This window comes from Manduca sexta, chromosome 9 (assembly GCF_014839805.1).
Source record: "Manduca sexta isolate Smith_Timp_Sample1 chromosome 9, JHU_Msex_v1.0, whole genome shotgun sequence".
Lineage (NCBI taxonomy): Eukaryota > Metazoa > Arthropoda > Insecta > Lepidoptera > Sphingidae > Manduca > Manduca sexta.
This window is the reverse complement of record NC_051123.1, coordinates 8343913-8367780: the sequence shown is the minus strand read 5'-3', so window position 1 is coordinate 8367780 and position 23868 is coordinate 8343913. Positions and strand designations below refer to the sequence as shown.

General features: G+C 35.4%; 1 protein-coding gene across 3 annotated transcripts in view; it reads right to left on the bottom strand.

Moving 5' to 3' along the window:
• The window catches only part of LOC115452788 (TBC1 domain family member whacked), a 66691-nt gene that overhangs the window by 6836 nt on the left and 35987 nt on the right, over positions 1 to 23868 (bottom strand). For all 3 annotated transcript variants that reach the window (XM_037436992.1, XM_037436994.1, XM_037436995.1), the window contains exons 2-6: positions 10528 to 10649; positions 4062 to 4254; positions 2693 to 2876; positions 1999 to 2193; positions 165 to 397 (exon numbers count right to left, since the gene is read on the bottom strand). In XM_037436992.1, the coding sequence (XP_037292889.1) occupies positions 165 to 397; positions 1999 to 2193; positions 2693 to 2876; positions 4062 to 4254; positions 10528 to 10649 (927 nt within the window). The remainder of the gene's footprint in view (positions 1 to 164; positions 398 to 1998; positions 2194 to 2692; positions 2877 to 4061; positions 4255 to 10527; positions 10650 to 23868) is intronic.

The window sequence follows — 23868 nt, the reverse complement described above, 5'->3', positions numbered from 1 at the left end:
GTAATCATTTCAAACTTGATATCTCAATTTATTCTAACACAATTTATAGTTACGCACTGTCTTCAATAGTTTGTTATAAGTACTTTAGTTTTGCCCAGTTGTGGTTTGGTTCACTACTGCACAACGCTGTCCAACTGTCCATATATAAACTATCCTACACCGACCTTCTATTAGGCATGGCGCGTCGACGCGCTGTCTGCCTCTGATGTTCGAACTCAAAGTCTTCCTCGGTGAGGTTGAGTCGCTGCATGTGGTAGACCAGGTACTCCTCCCCGAGCACGCTCTCCGGCGGGTGCCGGAGGACCTCAAGCGTCTCGCAGAGCCCGCACGCGCGCTTGCGCACCTTAGCGGGTCCTAGGGCCCCCGCCAGGATCACCAGGGCTGCTTTAAATAGTACCTGCAATTTATAATGGGAATTATATAATGTCATAACCATTGAATTGGGTAGGAGTAGGAGATGGATGGGGTTTTACCCACTCCATAATTCTGTACCCATCCCAAGACGTTGAGCCAGCCGAATATTAATTAAAAACCAATAATATTATAAAAAAATATATATATAAACCGCAATAAAATCCAAAAACTAGTTTTATAGCAATATTATCTAATCTGCAAGTATGAAGACACGGAAACAGTTTTTTTATCTCTGGGACACAGGCTTCCCTGAAGTATAACTTTAGCTACATTCATATTTCTCACAATTATTTAATAATAGTGAGTAAGTAAATCAATAAATTTCTAACAAGATATTGCATAACTTACAATTTCAATAAACATCGCTAAATCAATCCATTATCATAAAAGATTTAAACAATTTATAAAACTCTAATATTTAACACATTCCTTGCTGGTAACCGTTTCAGCGAACCATTAATAACGCGTACGCGTTCGTGGTTTTTATATTACTAATAAAATTACCGGGAAATTACCCGAGGATAATAATCATGATATATGAGTTATGACTAATTTTAGACATAACTAATTGAACTATAAATTTAATTAAGTAATAATTTTGCGAGAAAGTAAAAGTATAACCACTGTAAAAAGCAGACAAAATGTGTTTAATTATTATATACGTACATACGGAAATGTGTGCGATTTTGATCGTGTTAAATAAATTGATGCTAATCTGATATAATCTTTATTGTTGAATTAGTACAAAGCCGGTAAAAGTTTTTTGTTTTCTTCCCTGTATTGAGTTATTGGAGCGATCTATAATGCATTACTATAAACTAATATAATAGTATTTAATTACCAAAAATTAGGCATGTAGAACAGGTACATGCATCACGCTATATACATTGTAAATGTGCAGATAGAATTCATATGTAAATAACAAAGCTATGACGAATTAAAATGTTCATAAATTCTACGTAAGTTATGAGCACAACACGAAATATGTAACAAATCTCAGAAACAAATAGTAGGTAACACGTCAGATTGACGTTCATCAATGTATGTTCATAGTAAATATTCGCAAGAAATGATTATTTAATTAATGATAATAAAACAGTTGTATAAATTCACTAATGAACGTTAGAAAACCAGAATTATGAATCAATGTATCTCTTGACAAAAAATACTTTTTTAGCGATCATTTTATAACATCGTACTCTTGTTTTGTGTTCAGTAATGGCACCAGTTAACGTTATTTTTTTTATTTTTGGTAATTAAAAACCAGTGGTGTATAATCCCTTAGACTTCAGAGTCTAGCCCCATAACACTGCAATCTATTTTATAGAAACGATTCGTCCAAAAGAAAATCTTAGTGGTGGCGGTACTAACTAACCCACGCTTCCGTTTGACATATTGTGTTATAAAGTCTCATACATAGACGTGTTGATAATAAAGCCCACAATTGATTTTCCGCGTTGCGTTATACATCCGGTTTCGAACAATGTACACTGACAAGAGATAATCATCATTATCAATACTCTATCTGGAAACCACTTCACATACCACTAGTATAGTGTCAGTAGTCAACACTTCTAGACATACCTTAACCCCTTCGCAAAGGAAACAGTCCCAGACGCGCAGCAAGCTATCCCACGGGAGCGTCCTGGTGAGGGCGCACAGGAACCATTCTGTAGCGTAGAGCACTGGCTCCACTTTGTGCTTGACCAGGTGTCTGTGGACCGCTGGCGCTGTGCGTCGCAGTAAAGCGTGCAGGATATCACCGTCGCGTTGAAGGACCTGACAATTTTTTTTCTTTTGTAGAACAATCGAAAAGGGAAGAGAATTTGTGGGTATGGTAGGTCTTGCATAAGGAGAGAGCAGTTGATTTGAGTAGACCATAGAGTAAAAACGAAACTGCCCTAAACCCTTACCACCTGCCACTGCAACTTCTGCAAACCAGTATCCACAATGACACGATTTCTGTGACACCAAGCGGTGATTGGCAAGACTGCGACCAGTAATCAGCATTAACCCACACAATTAATCAAAGATAAGGAGGGGAGAGCGTTGTGTGCAGTGATCGTTGATCGAGTGAAAGACTAAATGTGGCCGGCAGGCGTGAGCTGTTAAAAACAACGGTAAATATAAGGATTATTTAATAATTTATATTACATTAGCTTTTGGCTGAGGCTCCGCCCGCGTGAAAAAGTTTATCCGGGATAAAAAAGTAGTCGTAACGCAGTTGTTGCGGTAGTTTACAGAAATCGTTATAAAATAAAACAGTCATGTATCTAACCTCAAGTCCAGGGTTGTAATACCCGCTAAGGTACTTGTCGCTGATGCTGACCAGGCACCAGAACGCCTGCACGGCCGGCATGTGCATGAGCAGGAACGCGGCAACGGGCGCTTGCGCTTGGAAATATCCCACCTTAGGGTTCAGCACCGAGTACGCTTTGAGCACTGAGAACAACTCTTGTTGACTGGAACAAAATATAATTAGTTATACAATCATACATAACCGACATACAAAGTGAAACGAGTCGATAAAGGACAATTACAATATATTTTAGCGATTTCACTTTTGTTTATATATCCCGATATTGCACGTTTCGAAACTTATTTACATTTTCGTAATCTCATTCAATTATATTACCACGTGTCGAGGATAATAGAAATATCGAGATACCTACTTCTCTTTTCGCTTTATCACCTAATACCTAAACTTTTGCCTCAAGGCGTGGTTCAAATCCAAGGCCCAGTTTCCCAACCGTCACAACTTGCTGCGATACGAAAACCATCAAAATCTAATCCATGGCAAAACAACATATTATCCAAAATATTATTAACCACAATTAGAATTCATTTTCCAATGTCAATTTTATCTAGTAGCACACACTAAACATTTTGACAATACCTATTCCACTATTGCTCGAATTCTTTGCCCGCAATATGACAAACAATAAACCTAATGACGTATATGTAATCAAAGGTAAACTCAACACAGCTGTCACGAACACGGATCGCGTCAAATAACTCGATCGTGAATCATTATAGGTTGTGGAAGATAATGCAAGTAGCAAAGGAACAAGGAAGCAAACATTAAACAGCACACTTCAATATCTAATTGTGTAGATCTGAAGACAGAAATTGTAGCATCCAAGCCTGTAGGTAGTTCGTGGTAGGTACGAGAGAGACTGCAAGGATAACATCACATTGATTATTTTTGTCGCAAGCTCTGTTTTGTTCCCGGTTAAAGCACATTGTAGCTATTATCTACTGTCTTATATTAGTTTGTTGTTATAAAAATTAATAGGAAGACTTTTCAATTCCATTCAGAATTGACATTGTAGCCAGTGTAACCTGAACGAAGACTAAACATCTCATATCTCAGGATGGTGAGCGCAGTGGAGTACCAAACAATACTTTGTAATTTACGGTGTTGGATGGTATTTCTACTGTCTATAGGCGGTCGTATCGCTTACCATCAGGCGAATAGCAAGCTCGTCTCGTCATTCAAAGCAATAAAGAAGAGAGAATCTTTTGCAGTTATAGGCAAACCCTTACTTCCAGAGAAGCTGCTTGCTGCCGCTGCAACCTAAGCCATAACATCTTAAACCTCAAAATCCCCAGTAACTACGCTAATCATGTAGTTATTAAACACTCACCCCAAACCCTCTTCTCTGATGAACATCTCGTGGTACGGGAACTGCCGATGCAGGTCCTTGCGTATGTCCTCCAAGCATTTCGGGTCGCCCGGCGCTTGGAGCAGCTCCTCGTATTCGTTCGAATGTTTGTCCATAAGAAGTTGTCCACCGCAGAGGTATAGCCATGCTTTTGGACGCACCGATGCTGGTATACCTGGATATAGAAGACTGGTCTTTAGTTTATTTTAGGGTGGATAATGTGTTTGAGACAGTGAATCCATAAATAACTATCATAATTATTGTTGGAGATTGTAACCTTCGTCGTGACTTATTATTTTTTATATGTTCTATTTTTAGAACTAATTGTATTTTGTTTGCCATAGTTACTTCTCTTTAGTCCGAAATAAACACTCATGTCAATAACATCTTTTTACTAACTTTATTTAATTACTAAGAACATATACCATATTTACAACAATTATCAGCAGCAGAATGTCCACTGCTAAACATTAACTCTCCCTCAAGGATGTTCAGGTGGACCTGTTGAATGCTGCTTGCGTGCAACATTTACGATAAACGATGTTGTTAATTATGTTAAATCGATTACCATGAACGGCACTTTACTAAAGAAATTATGGAGTTAATTCGAAATTAATAGATAAGTGTTGGAAAGTCTTTTAAACAAAAATCATCTACCACAACCAGACTTGTCTCAATATTAATCTATGTTCATTGTAAATCTGTAGCCCTAACAAACGCTATTTACAAACAAATCACTTAAGACATAAACGATTAGAAGATATTTTGATTACAAAAAACCTATAACGACTAATAATTCAAAACATTCCACATTAACGGCAGGTAAACATCCGCCTACTCTGTATTTGTAAATACAATAAGTATTAAAATGGGAGCACTATTTAGTCCACAATTTATAAGCTGTTTAAAAATTAAAATAAATAAATTAATATATATTTATTACGGCATATAACCCATCAAAAATGAACATACAAACATTTCTTAGAATTTAGACATCGAAATTTTCAAAGCAGACGGAACGATACAAACGGAAGCAATAATGCCATCCTGCGTTCGTTTTTTTAATCACCTCGGTCTCACAAAAGAATTCCTCGGTGAATGGGTTTTTTTCCTTTTTGGGATACCAAAATACCTCCAACAATACTTGAACGGGGAAATGCAGTTCAAAATAGTTAGCCATATTACTATATCCATGTATAAAAGGTAGGACGACGATTAAGTTATAACTTATCTTACTAATATTATAAATGCAAAAGTTTATGATAATGTTTGGATGTTTGTTAGAAGTAAACGTAGAAACGACTGAACGGATTTGGATGAAATTTGGCAAACAAGAAGACCATGCCCTAGATGAACACATAGGCTACTTTTTATCCCGGTAACATACTCCCATAGGAAATAATTATTTAACTATCCCATATAAATATTAATGCTTTTTTTTAAATTGATGGCGCTAGCATCGTACTGTGTTTAGGGGTTTTTGTAGCGGGCGCAGCCGCGAGCAACACCTAGTTTTTACATAATATGGGAACAGGACAGAAGTAAAAATTGTATCGACTGCATATTTAAATAGTTTTGGTTAATATTAATAGATTAGGTATAACAGGAAGAGGCTACACATACAGGTGTCCATATTATGTAACCTAATAAACAATTTATAATTCTATAATGTTTATACTCAGACAATTCTATGGTATGTTATTCGAAGCAACCATCGTTTTACTTCGACTTGGCTTAACGGCCCAGGCCATTAAATGACGAACGGGATCGACAGCGAAGACCTTCCGTGCAAATGAAAACTGTTACATTTCTTTAGTATTTTTATTATTAACCAGGTGTTGTTCGCAACTCCACCCACGTGCCTTTATTTATTTATAAATTTTATAAAAGTTTACAGCACTTCTTCATATAACAAGATAGAAATCAGATATAAAACTATAACACTTATATCTAACAATTTAATCAAGTCTATATTTACAACACTAATGACAACAATAGCAATAAGATTAAAATACATAACTAAAACTACATATTTCCAATACTTAATTAAACTAAGGAACGATTTAAAGCGTTTCTAAAAATAACTTAATACTATTGTAAGCATGACAAGGTTTTTTAAATTAAACTATTTTACGGATTTTATCGCGGTTTTTTTAATATTTTACTTTTCTCCCGACGTTTCGAAGACTTAAGACGTGTAATAGTTTCATTTAAATGTCAACATTCGCGTAAACTTAAGAAATCATCATGACAAGGTTTGTTATAAAATATATCCACGAAATCCTACTGTATACTATAAGGAATAAAAATCCAAAATATGGTCTATGTGGGTGGCAAAATGCATCCAACTAAGTTCAGTAATTACAGCGTCTTCTAGCAAACATCAAAACATCTCCACAAACTTTCGCATTTATATTAAGATAAAAGTATAATTGAGATATTATTTCATTGGTTATCCTTATCTATGAATTACCATTTTTAATTAACCTGATGTTTATCATTAACCATATTATCATTACCTCATTTGATAAAACACAAAAATGTAGTTCAAGGATTCTAGAAAGTTCTAAAACACACCCATGTCAAAACATAGTAAAAAAAAGTTAACTAACGTTATAATCATCACATTTCGTAATCAGTGAAGTGTGTGGTATATTACGACACGTAATTATGCGATTAATGTTGCATTAGTTAGAAATAGAAGCTACATTAGAACAGACTTATGTCATATTTAGATCATATGCTAGAAAGCAAACTAGGTGGGCATTGTACACAAATATCTCCGCATTTCTGAATTATCAATGTATTTAGTAAAGTTGCCATATCTTGTAAATTGTCTGTTTTGGAAAACACACAAACAGACTTACGCCATTTATCCCCGACAGGGTAGGCAGAGAAGTGACTAGGGGACCCACTTTCCACCGTGTGTATTCAGTCCCAATACGTGATAGGGGGCGGGATTTAGAAAAATAAAGATTTATGGTCTTATTCATAATAAAACCCTTATCGAAGGTATAAATCGCAAATAGTTAAAATGTCCTCTAAGCTTATCGAGCCTTCGATAAAATTTCTTATTCATAATGGTTTCGTAAACCTCCGATAACAAAAAGGCCTTTAAATGTGCACAATGTTGCCATTTCGTAGAAAAAAAATAATTTAAATAAGTTCTACCAATTACTACCAAGTTTTGTCTCTGGAAACATACAATAAAAAAAAAGTGTCTAGTCATTGTCACAATGGCGTTTGTCAAAAAAGTAAATAAAATAAATACAGGAGGAAGATTTATTTGTTGTTCTCGAAATTCTTTGTAAAACTTGGAAAAAGGCAGGCAGCAAATTGCGATAAAATGGAGAGAGATAAAATAGAGAAGTGAAAAGTAGTTGGAGGAAGACATGGTTGGTGCAACTCTTTTCTGTATTTGAACGTTTGCGCTATGCATTCCTGCATTACTAACTATTGCTTTTTTACAAGATTATGTTGAAGTAATTGATTAGGGACCGGGTATGAACCCGCTCCCTAACCAAAACCCTCCCTAAAAGAATATAAATTTTTGAACGTGAATGTCGACACGAACTACAATTTCATATAGATGTCATATGTCTTTCATATAGATTTGGGGGAGCTGTGCTAATTGAAATGAAATATTGCTACTCTTGCATTGCGCATGTCAAACAATACGCACTATGATAGCCACTCTTAAAATATTCATATAAATAAAATATTTGGATAATATACAATAGTGATTATGTACCCTGGTGGCATTCAGCACAAATAATAAAGTTAAAACAGCACAATTAAATATAAAAGGAATAAATCAATTTTATTTTTTAGATCATGCTCATTGTGCCTCCTCAGAACCCACTTCCAATAGAAAATATAAAGGAGATATGTATGTATCCATTTTATGCTATAATCATGTAGGACATTGTTGTTTTAGGTAGGTCATAAGTAAAACATTTTTGAGGTCTTTATTAGTTAAAATAACAAATAAAATAAATAAAAACCTTTATTTATCATGTAGGCATATATATAAAAGGCTCTTATGACAAGTCATCATATAATCAAATATGATTTACAATTTGTAAAGTACACAGATTTAGGCATGCATATGATGCATTAGTATACTATAATCCACCTCCACCTGGAAATATAAGGGAGGTATTAACAAATCAAAGTAATTTATAATTTATACTATAATCCTGTGGGATACTACTGTTGTATATTTGAATAAACATTTTTTTTATTTCAAATTATGTTGAATGCTTATACATTGCATAATTTCAGGTTTGTCCCACATCTGCAGAATAAATTGTAACAGTAGAAGTGCAACATGCTATTCAGATGGACAATGAGCTCCAGTGAAATAAAAAAATCAAAATTGATATATATTAATAAAAGAAAAATATACATTTTATTAAAGTATAAATGACAATGACTAACTTTAATTATGTTGTATAATTAGTTACCTTTCAGTGTAAACAACTTTAATCTAGATTTTGGTTCAATGATGATAATAATTGATTCTGACACCTCTTCAATATTGGAAACATTGTTCTGTGGCATATATTTCTCTTTGAGCAATTGCAATGTTGTGCAACACTGCAAGAGCCACAACAGTAGTCTTCACATTGCCAAATTTAAGATATGCCATGTTAAAGACATTGAAAATGCTGTTTCCACACACCAAAGTTCTTGTTGCAATATCCGGGAGTTATGAGTGCTGCTTTGCCATCTAACAATCTCTCTGATCTGAAGATTAGCATCACAAGTCACCTACAACAAACCTTTAAATCTTATGAACAACAACATTGAGGAAATAATATCCTTTTCTGTATAATATTAGGCTGCATCACAACCATATTTTTTATTGTATATGGGTGTAATAAATACAACCAATTATAGATGGGAAGTCTTTTACGTGGTGAAATTCCAGCCTTAACAAGGGTTCCTCTGAAAAGAAGTGGGGCATAGTTATAATCTGCAACATGTTATAAGTACAAGCGCACGCTCCACTTTGCTACATATACCACTGGTAGTGGCTTAAGATAATCCATAGAGGTCTCCAACATCTTACATCTATTAAAAAACTAATCTAAAAGTAGCTCATCATTAGGTATACGTATTTACCGAAGTCTGTATAATATGGAATAGAATTAACTTACTTCATGACGATCGCAACATGTCAATGCAGTTAATTAATACTTGCAATTCTGGTGATCTGCCACAACCTATACGGTGAAGCTGCAACTCTTCGCGGACTATCAGTCACTTATAAATGCAGCCGTATGTTTGGAAAAATAATACCGTTTACGGAATTCATCATTATCCAGAGAAAACGGATCGAATTTCTGACGACACATTTTTTTACCTAAAGCAGCCTGGCTTGCATTTTTAATACGTAACTAAATAAAATTACTTCTTGAAACGAAAATGATCGAAATGTTGTATCAAAGAGAATTATATGTGTTGTATACTTCTAAGTACAGACTGACTTTGGCAACAAGCGTCAAACACGAAACAGCTGACCGACGTCAACCATTTTTTTGCTATCGAACGCTTAACATAGGTGTAAAGACGGGGGTTAGGCTCGATAAATTAAAGCATCTTTATCGGAGACTTTTAGCGCAATTGAACCATTATGAATATCAATTTTTTAGATGCCTCCGATAACGCCCAGATAAACTTCCGATAATTCTGATAGTTTTATTATGAATAAGACCATTAGTGTCCATTACAATCGTAATGCAACGCAAACATTAATTCTGTGTCACAAGTCATTTTGTTAATCAAATCGTGAATAGTCAAAACTTAACAACCTTTTTTTCTCCAAGTAATTTAGACATCCTATTTTTTACGCTGGATCACCATCCACGAACATAAACTGCACGCCAGTTACATTGACACGGGTAATTTATCATTAATACATCCGTGCATACCTCATGATATTTTGTTATCTACATAGAGTCAATAGTACAGTACAGATTATGTAACATTGACTCTTGAGATTAAAAGAAAACAGTGAGCAAAGACATCGTAATTTGACTGACAATTATTATATTGGATAGTTGTGATTAAAAAAAATCACCTATGTTATATAATTGAGAATGTCGATAATATTTTCGGCTTTACTAATAGTACAAAAGTATTACTAATAATACTAAAAGTATTCCTACACTGAAATTAATTATGGGGAGATACAATTGAAGGAAGAAGAAGCAAGTGATCTTTCATATATACGCGGAGAACCGAATTATATATTTATTTGCGTCGGTATTAATGTCTTCGTGAATTTTTAAAACCGTTTCACCGCAGAGAAAATTGTGACAGGAAGAGTTTATAGAACAAATGTCAACAGCCAATGTGTCAAGCATGCTGCGTATTATAGACACTAGCAGCCAGGATCCCTCGTTTTCCTTAGTAGAAGGAATTAAACGTTAAATGTATTTACCTTTACGACACCTCTCGCGCACCTTCTTGTAGTTCTTGCTCATAAACGCCTCCCAGTTGTTCAGCATGCGCAGCCATTTCTGCTCCCGTTTCAGTATCGTGCTCGGCGATACAGTCCTCTTTCTGTAACAACGATAATTTGGTATCAATACTCATCATAATTTTATGTACTTTATCGAGTATTGTCATAGTTGAATTACATTAGATTCTTAAAGGGCCTTTTCGAACTTTTATAAGATATTTTGTTCAGCATAGAAACAGTGCACTGAATAGAAAAAATGTTGAGTTAGTAAAACATGACCAGCGAGTATCTGAATCGCTCAGTTTGAGAAACATTTGGTAATTACGTTCTTTGCACCTATATTTAATTAACACCTATTCTACCAAAACAATCTGAGATCACGATACAATACGATGACAATGATTACAAGAGACAAAATTATGAATCAATAACGAAGCCACAAACTTTCCATACACTTTCCCACCCCAATTCCGCTTATTTAAAATCCGCGAGAAATCTTTGCAATCAAGCGTTGCATCATTGCCGAATGACGTCACTCGGGAATTCTAACAAACTTAGACGAACTAACCAGCGACGTGTCCTTAATAACCGTGGCTGGCTGCCGACCGAGAACAATCAATTTCGTGCGGTCTTAATGTAACAAGAAACTTCAAAAACACAAACTAAGACATTCCGTTGAAATTTTAAACCAGCTATGTTTATTAATACCATCAATATAGTGCAAATTATTGATTCATAGCATGAACATTCAAATGAACAATGTTTAAAAAAAATTGTCAGTTGAGAGTGATATATCCTAATTATATAGCGGGTAAGGAGTGGAAATGGTTACTGACAGGCAGAACCGCGAGCAGAAACTAGCATAATAAGAAGGTATATTTTAAATAAAAATATCGAAACACTTCTGTTATGTGTTTCAGTTTTGACCACAGAGCAAGTGATTCATGTTGGATTTTCAATCACAATCAAAGCATTTATTTCTTGTATGCAATTTAAGGACAACTCAATTGCCGGGGAAGCCCTAGTCTAATACATAATACCGAACTAAACTGAAAAAATACAAGCCTCGTAAATATCGTGGCGTAGCTACTGAATACACAACTTAGGTCACATAAAAAAACCCAAATAACGGAACCGTCAAGAATTGTGCGAATTATGTCAACTGTAGATTTGAAGTGATAAGCACCATTCCTACACATAACAACGATGGCACAATCGAGATGTTCGCACGGCCGATAGAGCCAAAATTGGACATGAGTCACGCTATATGCATACTCCAAAACCTGTTATAGCAAAATGTCTTGTATCCAAAATGTGTCGGACCACGCCCATGTATTGTACTTATCAACGCAATATCAAATCGCGATAACAAATGTGGGTCATTCAACTTTAATAAAACATTAGTCACGGTGCGAGGCGAGGAATCAGATCGAACGAGATACCATCGGAGTACCAATTAATCGTGTGCTCCAATAGAATGCAACTGCATGCCACTTTGAACATTTCAGATCTGGAATGGTCATTCTCACCAGTACAATGCACCAGCTGTAAGTAATAAGTTATAACTAGTTAAGAGAATCAAGGCTAAGAGCAAAAATATTTAAGCATGAAAAATATGGTTAAGTTAAATTTCAAATCAAAGAGAGTTCTGGTGGGAAGCCAATCTTAATACAATGGAAAAAGATTTGGTTTCCGTTGATCTTACTAGTAAACCTCGTATCCTTATTCCCCTATAAGTCAGGTCCATAATATATCCTGGGTTCTACGTATGTTTCAGAAATAAAACCTGCTTTTATTGTGCCTGCTTTACGTCCACGTCCTCTGGGGTTTCTAACAATCTAAAACTGAACGAAACACAATAGCCACGCAGTGCGTGCATCACAATTCAGTGTTCTGCGCACCTGGGGCACCCCATTGATAAATCTAAAACTATCTACAGCTCTGCGGCTAGCGCATAATTTATTTCCTTGGCAGTCAATCAAGCTTTGTTTACAATTTGTAAACGCTATAATTACGTAGCTAATAATAAACAAGCTGCCGGTATCAACAAATCTTGAGAGATTTTTTCTTCATGTTTAACATTTGCTAGATACGTTTACCAAAATATAACCTGTGTGGAAATAAAGTAAACTTTGTCAATAACTTTGTATTCTTCAACAATTATCGCTCGTTTGACGGTAAACACCGAATACCGCAATACACACCTAAGAATTCTGCATAAGAATAAAAAAATGCCAACATGCATTAGGACAATGTTGTGGACTAAAGCTAAGGCCTTAGTCCACAACATTGGACTAAGGCCATAATAAGGCCACTGGGAATGTATCTTCTATTGAGGGTTAAGAACCCTCAGTAGTAGATACATTCCCAGTAGTGAAATAGTAAGACAAACCGTAGAAAATAATTATTGACAGCCAGTTTTATCATGAACTGTAAAAAAATCAGCTCAAGTAAAAACCATACGAATTTCCAAAACATAAGCATCGTTACAGCAAGAGTCGTAACGGTTGCCACAACCATTCGTAGTTTAGGCGAAAGTAACAGGAATTTTGATTGTTACTCTCAATAAAGCAACTGTCTATAAATCAAGTAAACATCTATAAAACTCGTGGACTTGCGATGGATTCAGTCGATTTCCCGAGATGAGCAATGTAAACAATAGGGAAACAGCCGTGTCGCGACGGGCCGCGCTCTAGTTCGTCACAGCGCGACCTTGCCGGGAGGTCGGTAAACCGATGTCGTTCGACCTCTGACACGACGTGTGAAAATTATCATATTCATTGCAGGCACGAGTCATATAACTGAGTTACATTTCGGGAAATACACAGTTGAAACTTGAAGGGTATTACTTGTCACAGTAATACGCAAAAATGACATAAATTCATTGTAAATATATCTTTTATAGGTAGGTATGTTTATTTGTGTAGTATTTTTGCAACAAACTCGACCAATAAATTTTCAGTAAGAAAACTCATTCGAAAATACAAACACGGGCGGAGAAAGTGATGACGAATCGAGGTCACCGATAACACCAATATTTAGACTCTTTGTGTGCATTGTAAACAAACAAACCTATTCATATGTATAAACACATCTATCATACGTAATGCATGAAACTCATAGATCTATTGGTCACAACTCTACGTGCTACGTGTACCATAAACACCGACTAATTTGAGTAGGGATACTGGAAGTAATAGCTATACATCTATGCATACTATAAAACAAGAGTCCCCAAAAGCTGTCTGCCTGAATGTAATCGATTTTCTACTGAACGGATTTTTGTACGGTTTTACTAAAAGATAGTGCTATTGTTAAGGAAGGTTTCGGTTAATAGTACATTACGGTTTTATGTTAATTGATTGAAATATAACGATTACTGTTGAAGAAGTCGTGTGGTTGTAAAAAATTTCGAGGGTTGGGATTTACGCGGGAAAACTTTGTGCCACACTGATTTTCACGCAGGCGAAGCCGCGGGCACAGCTAGTTAATTATATAATGTCCAGCACCTTTCTGTAGCCGCTGGCCCTGTTTGTTGCGTAAAGATTGAAATATAATTTTTAAAATAAAAAAAAATCCTTTCCATGGTTTTCAGTAATCATTCTAACAATCTAATCATAGATAAAAAAAAATTACAAGTTAATTAAATAGAAACAAAAATGTGTTGTAATAAATTAAACACGAGGAAGCTAAAATTCATTAGGTTTGTCGCCGTCGATGTCGTCGTGAAAGTTACATTTTTGGACTTACAATGAAATGAGTTTAGTATTCTCACGGCCTTACGAAATTCATTATTACGTTGTAATGTAACTCATAATACTGATAATGGGGTCCATTTTAACACGTTTCCTGCAGAAGAAGTAACGGTGACAATCTCTTTCATTTAAAAAGTCTTTGATTAAGGTTAAGATTATTTTGTAGAATATAATTCGCATTTGTAAAACGTAATTAATAATGTGAAGTTAGGACCATGGTACGAAACATTTTCTAAATATTATTTTTTTATTAAATTTGTCACTGACTGCCTCGACTGCGTAGTTGTACTGCATGCGCGGTACGGCAGCGCTCTGAGGTCCTGGGTTCAAATCCCGGGTCGGACAAAGTGATATTTGGGTTTTTCTGCTCAGTATCAGCTCGGAGTCTGGAATTTGTGCCCGATATGGCGATAGGTTCGCCACCTATCACATCCTGGGACGGAACACACTTGGCGAAAAGTGGGTGCCCTGGTTGCACCTCTGCATACCCCTTCGGGGATAAATGCGTGGTGGTGTGTGTCACTGACAAAACTTCGCATCTAACACCATGCAGCGTTGTGCTGTAGCTATAATAGATGTCGAGTTTATAATGAATTATTGATGCTCCTACACTATCAGCCGGGGGAGTTGGTCATTCATCCGAATGCAAAATCAAATATAACTAACCAATCAAAAACAAGGATTCATTGATAATATATCAACGATATCAGTATATTGATTATATTTAGGTTTGTCTTTGATTTATACCGGAACATAATATAAATACATACATAATACAAACAACACTTTCATTGAGGAAGTCTATCGAAAAAGCATATTTTCATCCAATAACACAAGTCATAAATTACATAATATAAAAATACATAAAAATAACATAAATTCACAATTCATTCGCCTTTAAGCATTAATAATTTTGTTATAGCTTAACGATTCTAAAAAAAAAGTTAAAAAAACACACGAAAAACGCAAACCGTAACGTAAATTTATCTCGTGAAAGTGAAAGATGCATAACAGTAGAAAGCCGAGGGGTCTAAGAAACTGGTCGGCCAGTAGTCGCCACCAAAATAACAATGAGCCGCGCGTTAAGGCATTAGTTCACTAATGCACAACGCCGACGAAGGTCGAACCGAGGCACAGCGGCACCGACATTACGCCATGCGAATATCTCAAGCTTTACTACACATTACGTGATACGTGATGGTTCGTTCACACGTCATGGGATTGCGTAAAATTGGTAACATAGATGTCTATTGCTCGCGACTCGGTTCGTTTAATGTCCTGGCAACAGATGGATATCCTTATATAGAAAGCTATCAATTTTTTTGTTTGTAGGCTTTATACAGAAGTCCAGAGATACGGCTACAATGACAACTAAAGAACACGCAATTGATGATCCCTCTGAGGACCGGCGAAGGTCGAAATTAATAAATGTGGATATCAGTTATGAGGGTTGGTCTTTTGTAGCGCCTTAGCGTTACCTTTGATAAAAAAAACTGCCTGGTAGAGTCCAAACACGCTTGTTTTTCTAGCATCAAAATATGCATTTTTACGTCATTCATTCAATGTGTCCGACAATATATTTAATTGCGGAATAATTACACGCTCGACGAGAGCTGACCTTTACAGCTTAATATTCGGTAGTGTCTAGAGCCGCTAAACAAGATTTACTGCTTTGTAAGATTTTCATTACTTTTATTTAAATCGAGTTCAGTCAAAATAAATATACGTATTATCAAATTAGGATTACCGCATCATGATTGATCCAGGCCTCACGTGATATAAGTGATCATAATATATTTTTTAGATATATGGAGACCAAAAATGCAAAGTAAAGAGGCTATCAAGAATGTACACATAATGAACGTATGCACTTTATAATATCACGATCGTAATACACGTTCTCCCTTATATTGGCCACTTAACATTTAATGACAACGCCAGTGATCTTAATGTCTAGGTGAAGAACGCTTATTTATTCGTAGCTCTTTTGCCATAATTTAACATATTTTAGAGAAACAATGCAAATAATGCCAATATACATGTACTGAAATCTTTTCTTTTAAGATAATAGTTATAACAACTACATTGTATAATATACATTACGGATTGGTCTGTGATGCTAGATTTATTTGTATAATTCATGTGGAATTGCTGTTCATATTATGCCTTGTTCCAATTTATAGTAAAGTATAAATATACATATGCGATAAGGCAACCGAGAGATATATATTTTTTGTCGAACTTGACCTATTTTTTCTATGTACAAAGCCTTTAGTGCTATCGCTGTGGTGACGTCACTTGGTTTCTCAATGCCAGTAGTAAGCTACCTCATCAGCGTTTTGAACAAACAATTATCCAAGGGATATCCATTATCCTGACAGTAGTTTATCAGTTTTCCATTTTCTTCAACTGTAAACGGTTAGGTACAACTCCCAATAACAATAAAGACGAATTTTTAAATAAATATAAAAACACAGGAATTAAAATAAACTTTGCCTTACACATTGGAGGTTTACTGGATGCTATTAATGAACAATTCCTAATATTTGAAAAGAATGTGCCAATATCATGTGAACGAACCTACCATCCCAATGTCTAGGTACTTGCCGACGTTGTTAATCGGGCCTAATAGGCGTTCGTTGTACCTGACGGTGCGTGAGGTAAAATGTTAGTACGTGGGTAAGAGGGAGAGTGGGGGGACATCGGAAATGATCATACCGCATCCGCCCTCGTCGCCCGTCGGCCGTGATATGGGTTGATGGGTACCGAATGGAAAACGATAGCAGCAGGAAAATTATATTACCGAATCCGCTTTTTAGGGTAAATTTATTTTTGTGTACATTGTTTAACACCAGAGACACGCGGGATGCTATATAATTATTTACTCGTTTTTGCTAGTGACTTAACCTCAGTTTCTTATGGAATAAAACTCACACATAAAGTGTTTTCTGAGTTCAATAGTAGTTATGCGATAATTAAAGACAGGGTTGGTATGCCGAATGTCATTTAAAGGTTTATACGTAATGTGAAGACACATCATGTCATTTTCAAAAACTTCAACGTTTAAGGTGGTAGCTCAAGGTCCATTTTCATACATTTTGTTTCGGCTTTAATCTGGGTAACTAAACAAGTATTGGCAAGTAAAGAATTTAAATTCACGTCTAGTTAGTGATTAGTTCTCGCAGTTGAAGAAAATGTAAAAATAATTAATAATCATGGATATTTCTGCCTTTAAAATTTCGTCATATTAAATTTTAAAGGCCGAAATATCCATGATTATTACATTTTCTTCAACTGCTTCACTAACTAGACAATTCTTTACAAAAGTTAAAAAAAATTTACTATAATTCCCTTTGTTTCAGGTTACATCATATTTTTGTTAGTAATGACTGCTATCAGTTCAGTCAAGCTTGATAGCAAAAATACAATGCAATCCAAACAAATAGCGACACAATATCTCTCGGACGTGGTTACTGAAACGCAATAGTACGATGTGATTGCAAAAGATAAAACAAGAAATCGGAAGAAAAATGAGGAATTTTATTTTACTACGACACAGCTATGAATTTATCGGACCATACTTTTAGTTTATTGCAATCGAAGAGCAATATCGACGAGCAAAGAACGCATCTATATAGGTGGTGGTCATTATTGAACCATTCTTGAAATTGCTTCTTCACATTCCACTAAGACCAATATTGTAGGAAGCAGGAATCATGTTGATTCTATTATTAATTCACGTAGATAATGGATGTTTTGACGACTTAATATAATAAATACGAGCTATTTCAGTCCGATGGACCACGTAACCAGGCCCCGACGCACCGTAGATAGTGAATAAAATGCAGTCCAAATCAAATGTTACCGTGCATGGGAAAACAAAGTCAAGGTGTTGCAAGCTACATAGCTATGCCCTTTTAATTGCTTTTTCGTGCTTCGTTAAAAGGCTTGATATAGTATGGGAGAGGTACTGCAATAAGGCTATTTAAATTTTTTCACTCAGTTTAAAGTAAGAGTGCAGGAAATACTGGTAAATTGAATTCAAATCGAACAAGTGCACGAAACATCTCTCAGGAACGGGTTCAAAAAAATTAATGACTTCATTACGTAACAACCACGTTGGTGCAAAGCACGTCTGTTATAGACACGCTTCTGAAAACCAATCTGATCCATACCAAAAAGGTAGAAGCCAGGAACGTTATATAATATTTTATTTAGAGACAGTTCATGTTTAAGTATTCATTTGTAAGGATTAGGATAGTGGCACAGCTGCGATACGAGAAGTAGATGTGATGGCGTCATCCACACCATCTCGTTTAGGGGTAAGGGCAATATAAAATTCTTAAATTCATTTTAATAACTGAAGCTACTGGAATTTGAGACAAATATTTCTGAAATGTTTGGATATTGTATCTGTCTTTGCTCACGTTAAAAACGGCGCGGAAAGGCTCATTTATATAATTTAAAATCTTGTTCGTCTTGCGTATTTTTCAATAGATTTTCCTCCCGAAATCGCAATTATATACACGATATTTTTAAAACAGTTGACCACGCATTTTTTGGAAAGGGGTTTTAGTGCATAGATAATAGGTAATGTGTATAGGTACACGGTAATGGGCTGTATCGCGTTAATTAAACCCCACATTAGATACCTTAAGGTGTAGGAGAAAGCCTAAACTTTATTACGGGCTAGTTGCTGGTCTCCTCGCTGCCAGACTGAGAGTTCATAAATCTTATAATTGATTCGTATCGTATATGTATAAGAGCTAAAAATCCTAAAAATCGATTTTTTCCCGACAAGTATTTGATTACAATATTGAGTAATTTCCCCCGTCCAAGGCAGAACAAGTCAGAAACAGAGGACGTCAATCGTAAATTACAATTTACGTGAGGACAAAATACATTCTATTGTTATTGCTTTACATATTTCTGAAACAGGCTTTTTATTGAACTCTTAATTCGATAAGGTAATTTTATTTTTTGCTTTGTCTAGTGAAATCCTACACGTCAAATAAATATCAAGCAAAAACATACAAAATATATTGTAAACATCTAGTGCTGAAACGAGTACTGCCTTACATTAGTTAGTTTTCATTAATTGTTAATCATTCATTTGGATATTGAGAAATTGGCCCTTATTTTTCTGCGCATAAAGGTCATCTGATTGTGACGTGAATTGTCCTCACCGCCCACTACATCTACGTATCAGATTCGCAAGTGCGACGCAAACTTTTTCTAATGGGCGGGGGATTAGAGGAGGTATCCTATGGCGATTCGACTGTCAATATAAAACGAAACAAAGTTGTCATTTTACGTCGGTTTACTGTAAGACAATGGTGGGGTCGCAGACGAACCGGTCCATTCATGTTATAGACATAATTGGCTTTCAATGCCGCTCCGTCTTAGGTATATTGCAGTATATGTGTAATTTTTCAGTTTTGCTAATATGATTTAAGCGCCTCTTCAATAAACATCGTCAGTGATAGATTATAAAAATTACGCGGAAAGAACAGTTTTATCTCCCAAAACAGTTCTTACTTCGTAACAACATGATAAAATAAATAATTTTGACGCGTCGACACCGGTGTTCATTGATAAACCACATACTTTTGAAATTACCTAAACTGAGTACACTAATACCTCTGCATTCATGGTATCCGCAAAACTGAAGACCACCTACTTACGGATCCAGATTTCAGAACTCAATACTGTTTTGTTTGCACTTTACAGAGCATGCAACGCAGTCTCAATGGCTAGTGTTTTGCAACTGGCCAGTGTCTGTATGCATCTTACTATCAAGTCGCCGACTTGTCTACCTCCAGTGATTACAAAAAGGAGCATCAAACCTGCAACGATGTCATCCAAATCTATAGAAAAAATCGCAAGATGAAATTGCTCACAAGTGGCCACAGATTATCTCGTATAAGGCCTTACATCTATCGTGTTGGGTCACACAATGATAATAAATTAAAAAAATAATGTGCGTTAGTTCGATTATACACATTTTAGCTTTCTCGGGATTTTCCTGTTCAACAAAAAAAACATTATATGATATACAGGACAAATCCGAGTCCGGGAAGATCACGATATAATTCTGAATCCTCTAATTTATACTTAATCTCTATAATTCAAGCTCTATCAATATTTTAGCAAATTTCATCGATCGATTGCAGTAACGAATAAAAATGTTATCCGATGACCCTTAATCGATTATTCCAATATAATTTCATCGTTAAACATTTATAATGAAACGTCACCCTCAACTTGAAATCGATTTTGAAGACAAGGTCGCATCCTATGCGTTTATAAAGCTAGACTTTCTAGACATACATAGCAGGCAAATAAGCAAGTGGGTCGGGTAATGGTCAGTAATTACCATCGCCCCTGAGCTACCTACCAAGCTGTCACTTAAAGTCACTTTTCTGTTCAAGACCCATTTATGTTATAGATAAAAGTAGCGGCATCGCAGGCTTTACCATTTAATATAATGACGATTATGAGGGATGGGCAGAGTAAATGAATAAATGAATGAGCACTTTATTGTATACACAAATGCAGTAAAATTAATACAATTATTATATATAGTCAAAACATAGATCAATACGCAGTGTTATCGCTAAAAGCGATCTCTTCCAGACAACCCAATTTATAAAGAGACTTATATTTATAAACAGCTAAAGAATGGTATTTAGTCGTCTACTTTATCACTTTTTCCTTGTAGTTTTATTTCGATTCTCGAAATGGCACTTCTAGACTACATCTAATGTTTAATGGGGTAATCTAAGTATCCTGTCGACTAACTAGATAGGCAAGGTTAGGATTATGTACATCTGGTTAATTACTTATTTACACGCCATTACGACTCAGTACTAAAAAGAAGGAAACACGTGTGGAGGACAAAAATGTTCACGGAGTTTGAAATGACAATGGAATAGGATTAGCTGCCTCTATTAGTTAAGTTACAATTGAAATACCACCTAAATAGCTTTGGTATAATACGCAATTTGCCCTGAAATTACTACCCTATTTCAAAGTAAAAGAAGCTACCATCTAAGACCCATGGATCGTCTCAGCATGCAGTAGTTACAAAAGCTCCAGTAACTGTACAAATTCCACGCAACACAATCCAACAGTACTTTTGCATACCCATTGTATAATAACTTTCACATTCTAATAGACAGGTACAATCAGAGCAGCGAGAAATTGACGGACGTGCTTGGGAATTCTCATACAAAGTACAAGGAGGAGCAAAAATATTGCATACAGTAGTAAAACGATACACACATTGTGAACGTAGTGAAATCATGTAATACTAGTGTAGCTAATGGAACTAATTAATTAGGCACGCAATCATAACAGAAAACAGGGCTTGTGACGACACACAGTAAGAAGTAAATTTTGTTTGACGGCTTATGCAAGTCGCTGTCATATTAATGGGTCACATGTTTTGACAAGTACTTTTTGTGTTTCTTCAAATATATTATGACTCAATAGATAATATTATCATGATTTTAGACTTGATTAGTATAGTTTTTAATACTAATAGTTTTACAAGCCAAATTCAAGAGACCAAAACGAATAAATATAAATTAGTGCACAAATTAAAGTTATACCTATATTCATAACACACGTGTAGTTGAAGTATTTGATTTGCCTGTGTCATCAAGCAGTCTATTTCATTGATTAGCAGGAAAACCGCAGATTTAACAGAGTAATAAAATATTTCTTGGCACAGACGAATTCATTACGACTTCGTCATATTGATATCGTTCGCCGGTTACTCCCGAGATATTTATTCAAGTGTTTTGAAAGAAAATAACGCATCTGTGTCAATAGTCGATGCGCATGTAATTATAATTATTTCTAGTAAACGAGTTATCTTATCTACTCAAAACGCAAAACGGCAAAGCACAGCAAAATGTCGACTGTACTATAAAATGTCTTCGTAGTTTTTATACATTATAATAGAACTGCAGTTCGGTTATCCATCTATGATAATGCCAATGACTGCAATTACAGAAGATACAAATATTTTGCATTGTATTCCTAGCCAGGCAGGGCATTTAATTTCATGTTCACTGCTAATTACGAACAGTGAATGCTAAACCTCCAAATGATTTCGGGCTTACAGGCATTTTAACAATCGCAAGGTCGCAGTACATTTCTCTAAACGACCACATCTTTGTTTCCTTTCAGCTATAGTCTGCCCACTAATTAAGAGGCAACGGTTTTCGTTCAAGGCCTCGCCCGAATGCCCGCCACGAATAAAACAACGAATGGCCGAGCTTTCACTAAACTATTAACATACAATAACAGCACCAAGATTTTGACGAGCTATTATTCTTTTTGTCCAACGTTTGTGGAAATTGGACCCAAAGTTTACGCTCAGGCAGATTTATACTGTCTCAAAATCTTGAATGGCATAAAAGGAAAACAAGACAATGGAGTTTCGAGAGATAATAGCGGTAATATGGGTCAAAAGAAGGCCAAACTTGGCCAAGGACACGGAGTGCGTCCGAATATTTTAAGTGCTTGCCAAAATACAATTCTGGTTATTTAGTTGCAAGAAGTTTTATTATTTTTATTCTTTAACCTAATATAAAGTTACTACATGCTCGACAGTAGAAACTTGACGATTCAATACTATGGTCAACCGTAGGCTTTGGAAGCAAATAATTTGCATGACGTAAAATTTTGACGAGCCATTACATAGTTCTCAAAATATAGTATGGATCACTTTGAAAATTAGAGTTTTTCTTTGAAAGAGATAAGAGTGATGAAAAATTTGATATTTAAAAATCTGAATACCATATTCCATTATTTCCAGCACATGATCTACTGGTGTAGCAAGTTTTGTTTAAATTAGCTTTTTCTGTATTTACTTGTAACATACAAACATCATACAAATATGAACATATTCACAAACTTTCGCATTTATTATTAGTAAGTGTATTATAAACTTCGTAGTCCTGAAATAAGGTTGAACGTTACAAAGGCATGACCGCTCTGCATGTTTGAGATTCAAGATTCCAAAGGACTAAATTCAAAAACAAATATGTGTACTCTAAATTCTTTGTAACCAGTGAACTTAAAGGCCAAGCGCCCACTGGTGAGACGGCTCAACAGGGCATTATAGATGACGAATAGTAAAATTATATTCTAATATTATGACATTATGAGCGAAATTTCAATGATAACGACTACGGCTACAAATATAAATCCCAGTAAGCTTAGGCATACTTTGGCATGCCTGCGGATACCACTGAATAGTAATTATCATCAGTTTGCGATTGCATGTTGGAATGAAAAGAATCTCTTACTATGCCGTCTCACCAGGTGGCGCCAGGTTTAAACTGACCAGAATGCTGGAAACCGCGCTGTAGTTGTATTTTGACGAATTTATCTTAAATATCGTATATAATATTTGTCAGATATCAGATATTATTCAGATACTAATAGAAATTATGAATTGATACATTTTATTTTTACAGTAACTATCTCTACGGCCTCGATATATTAAATACAAGTACGATATTTCCTGAGAATATATACTTTAAATAATGCA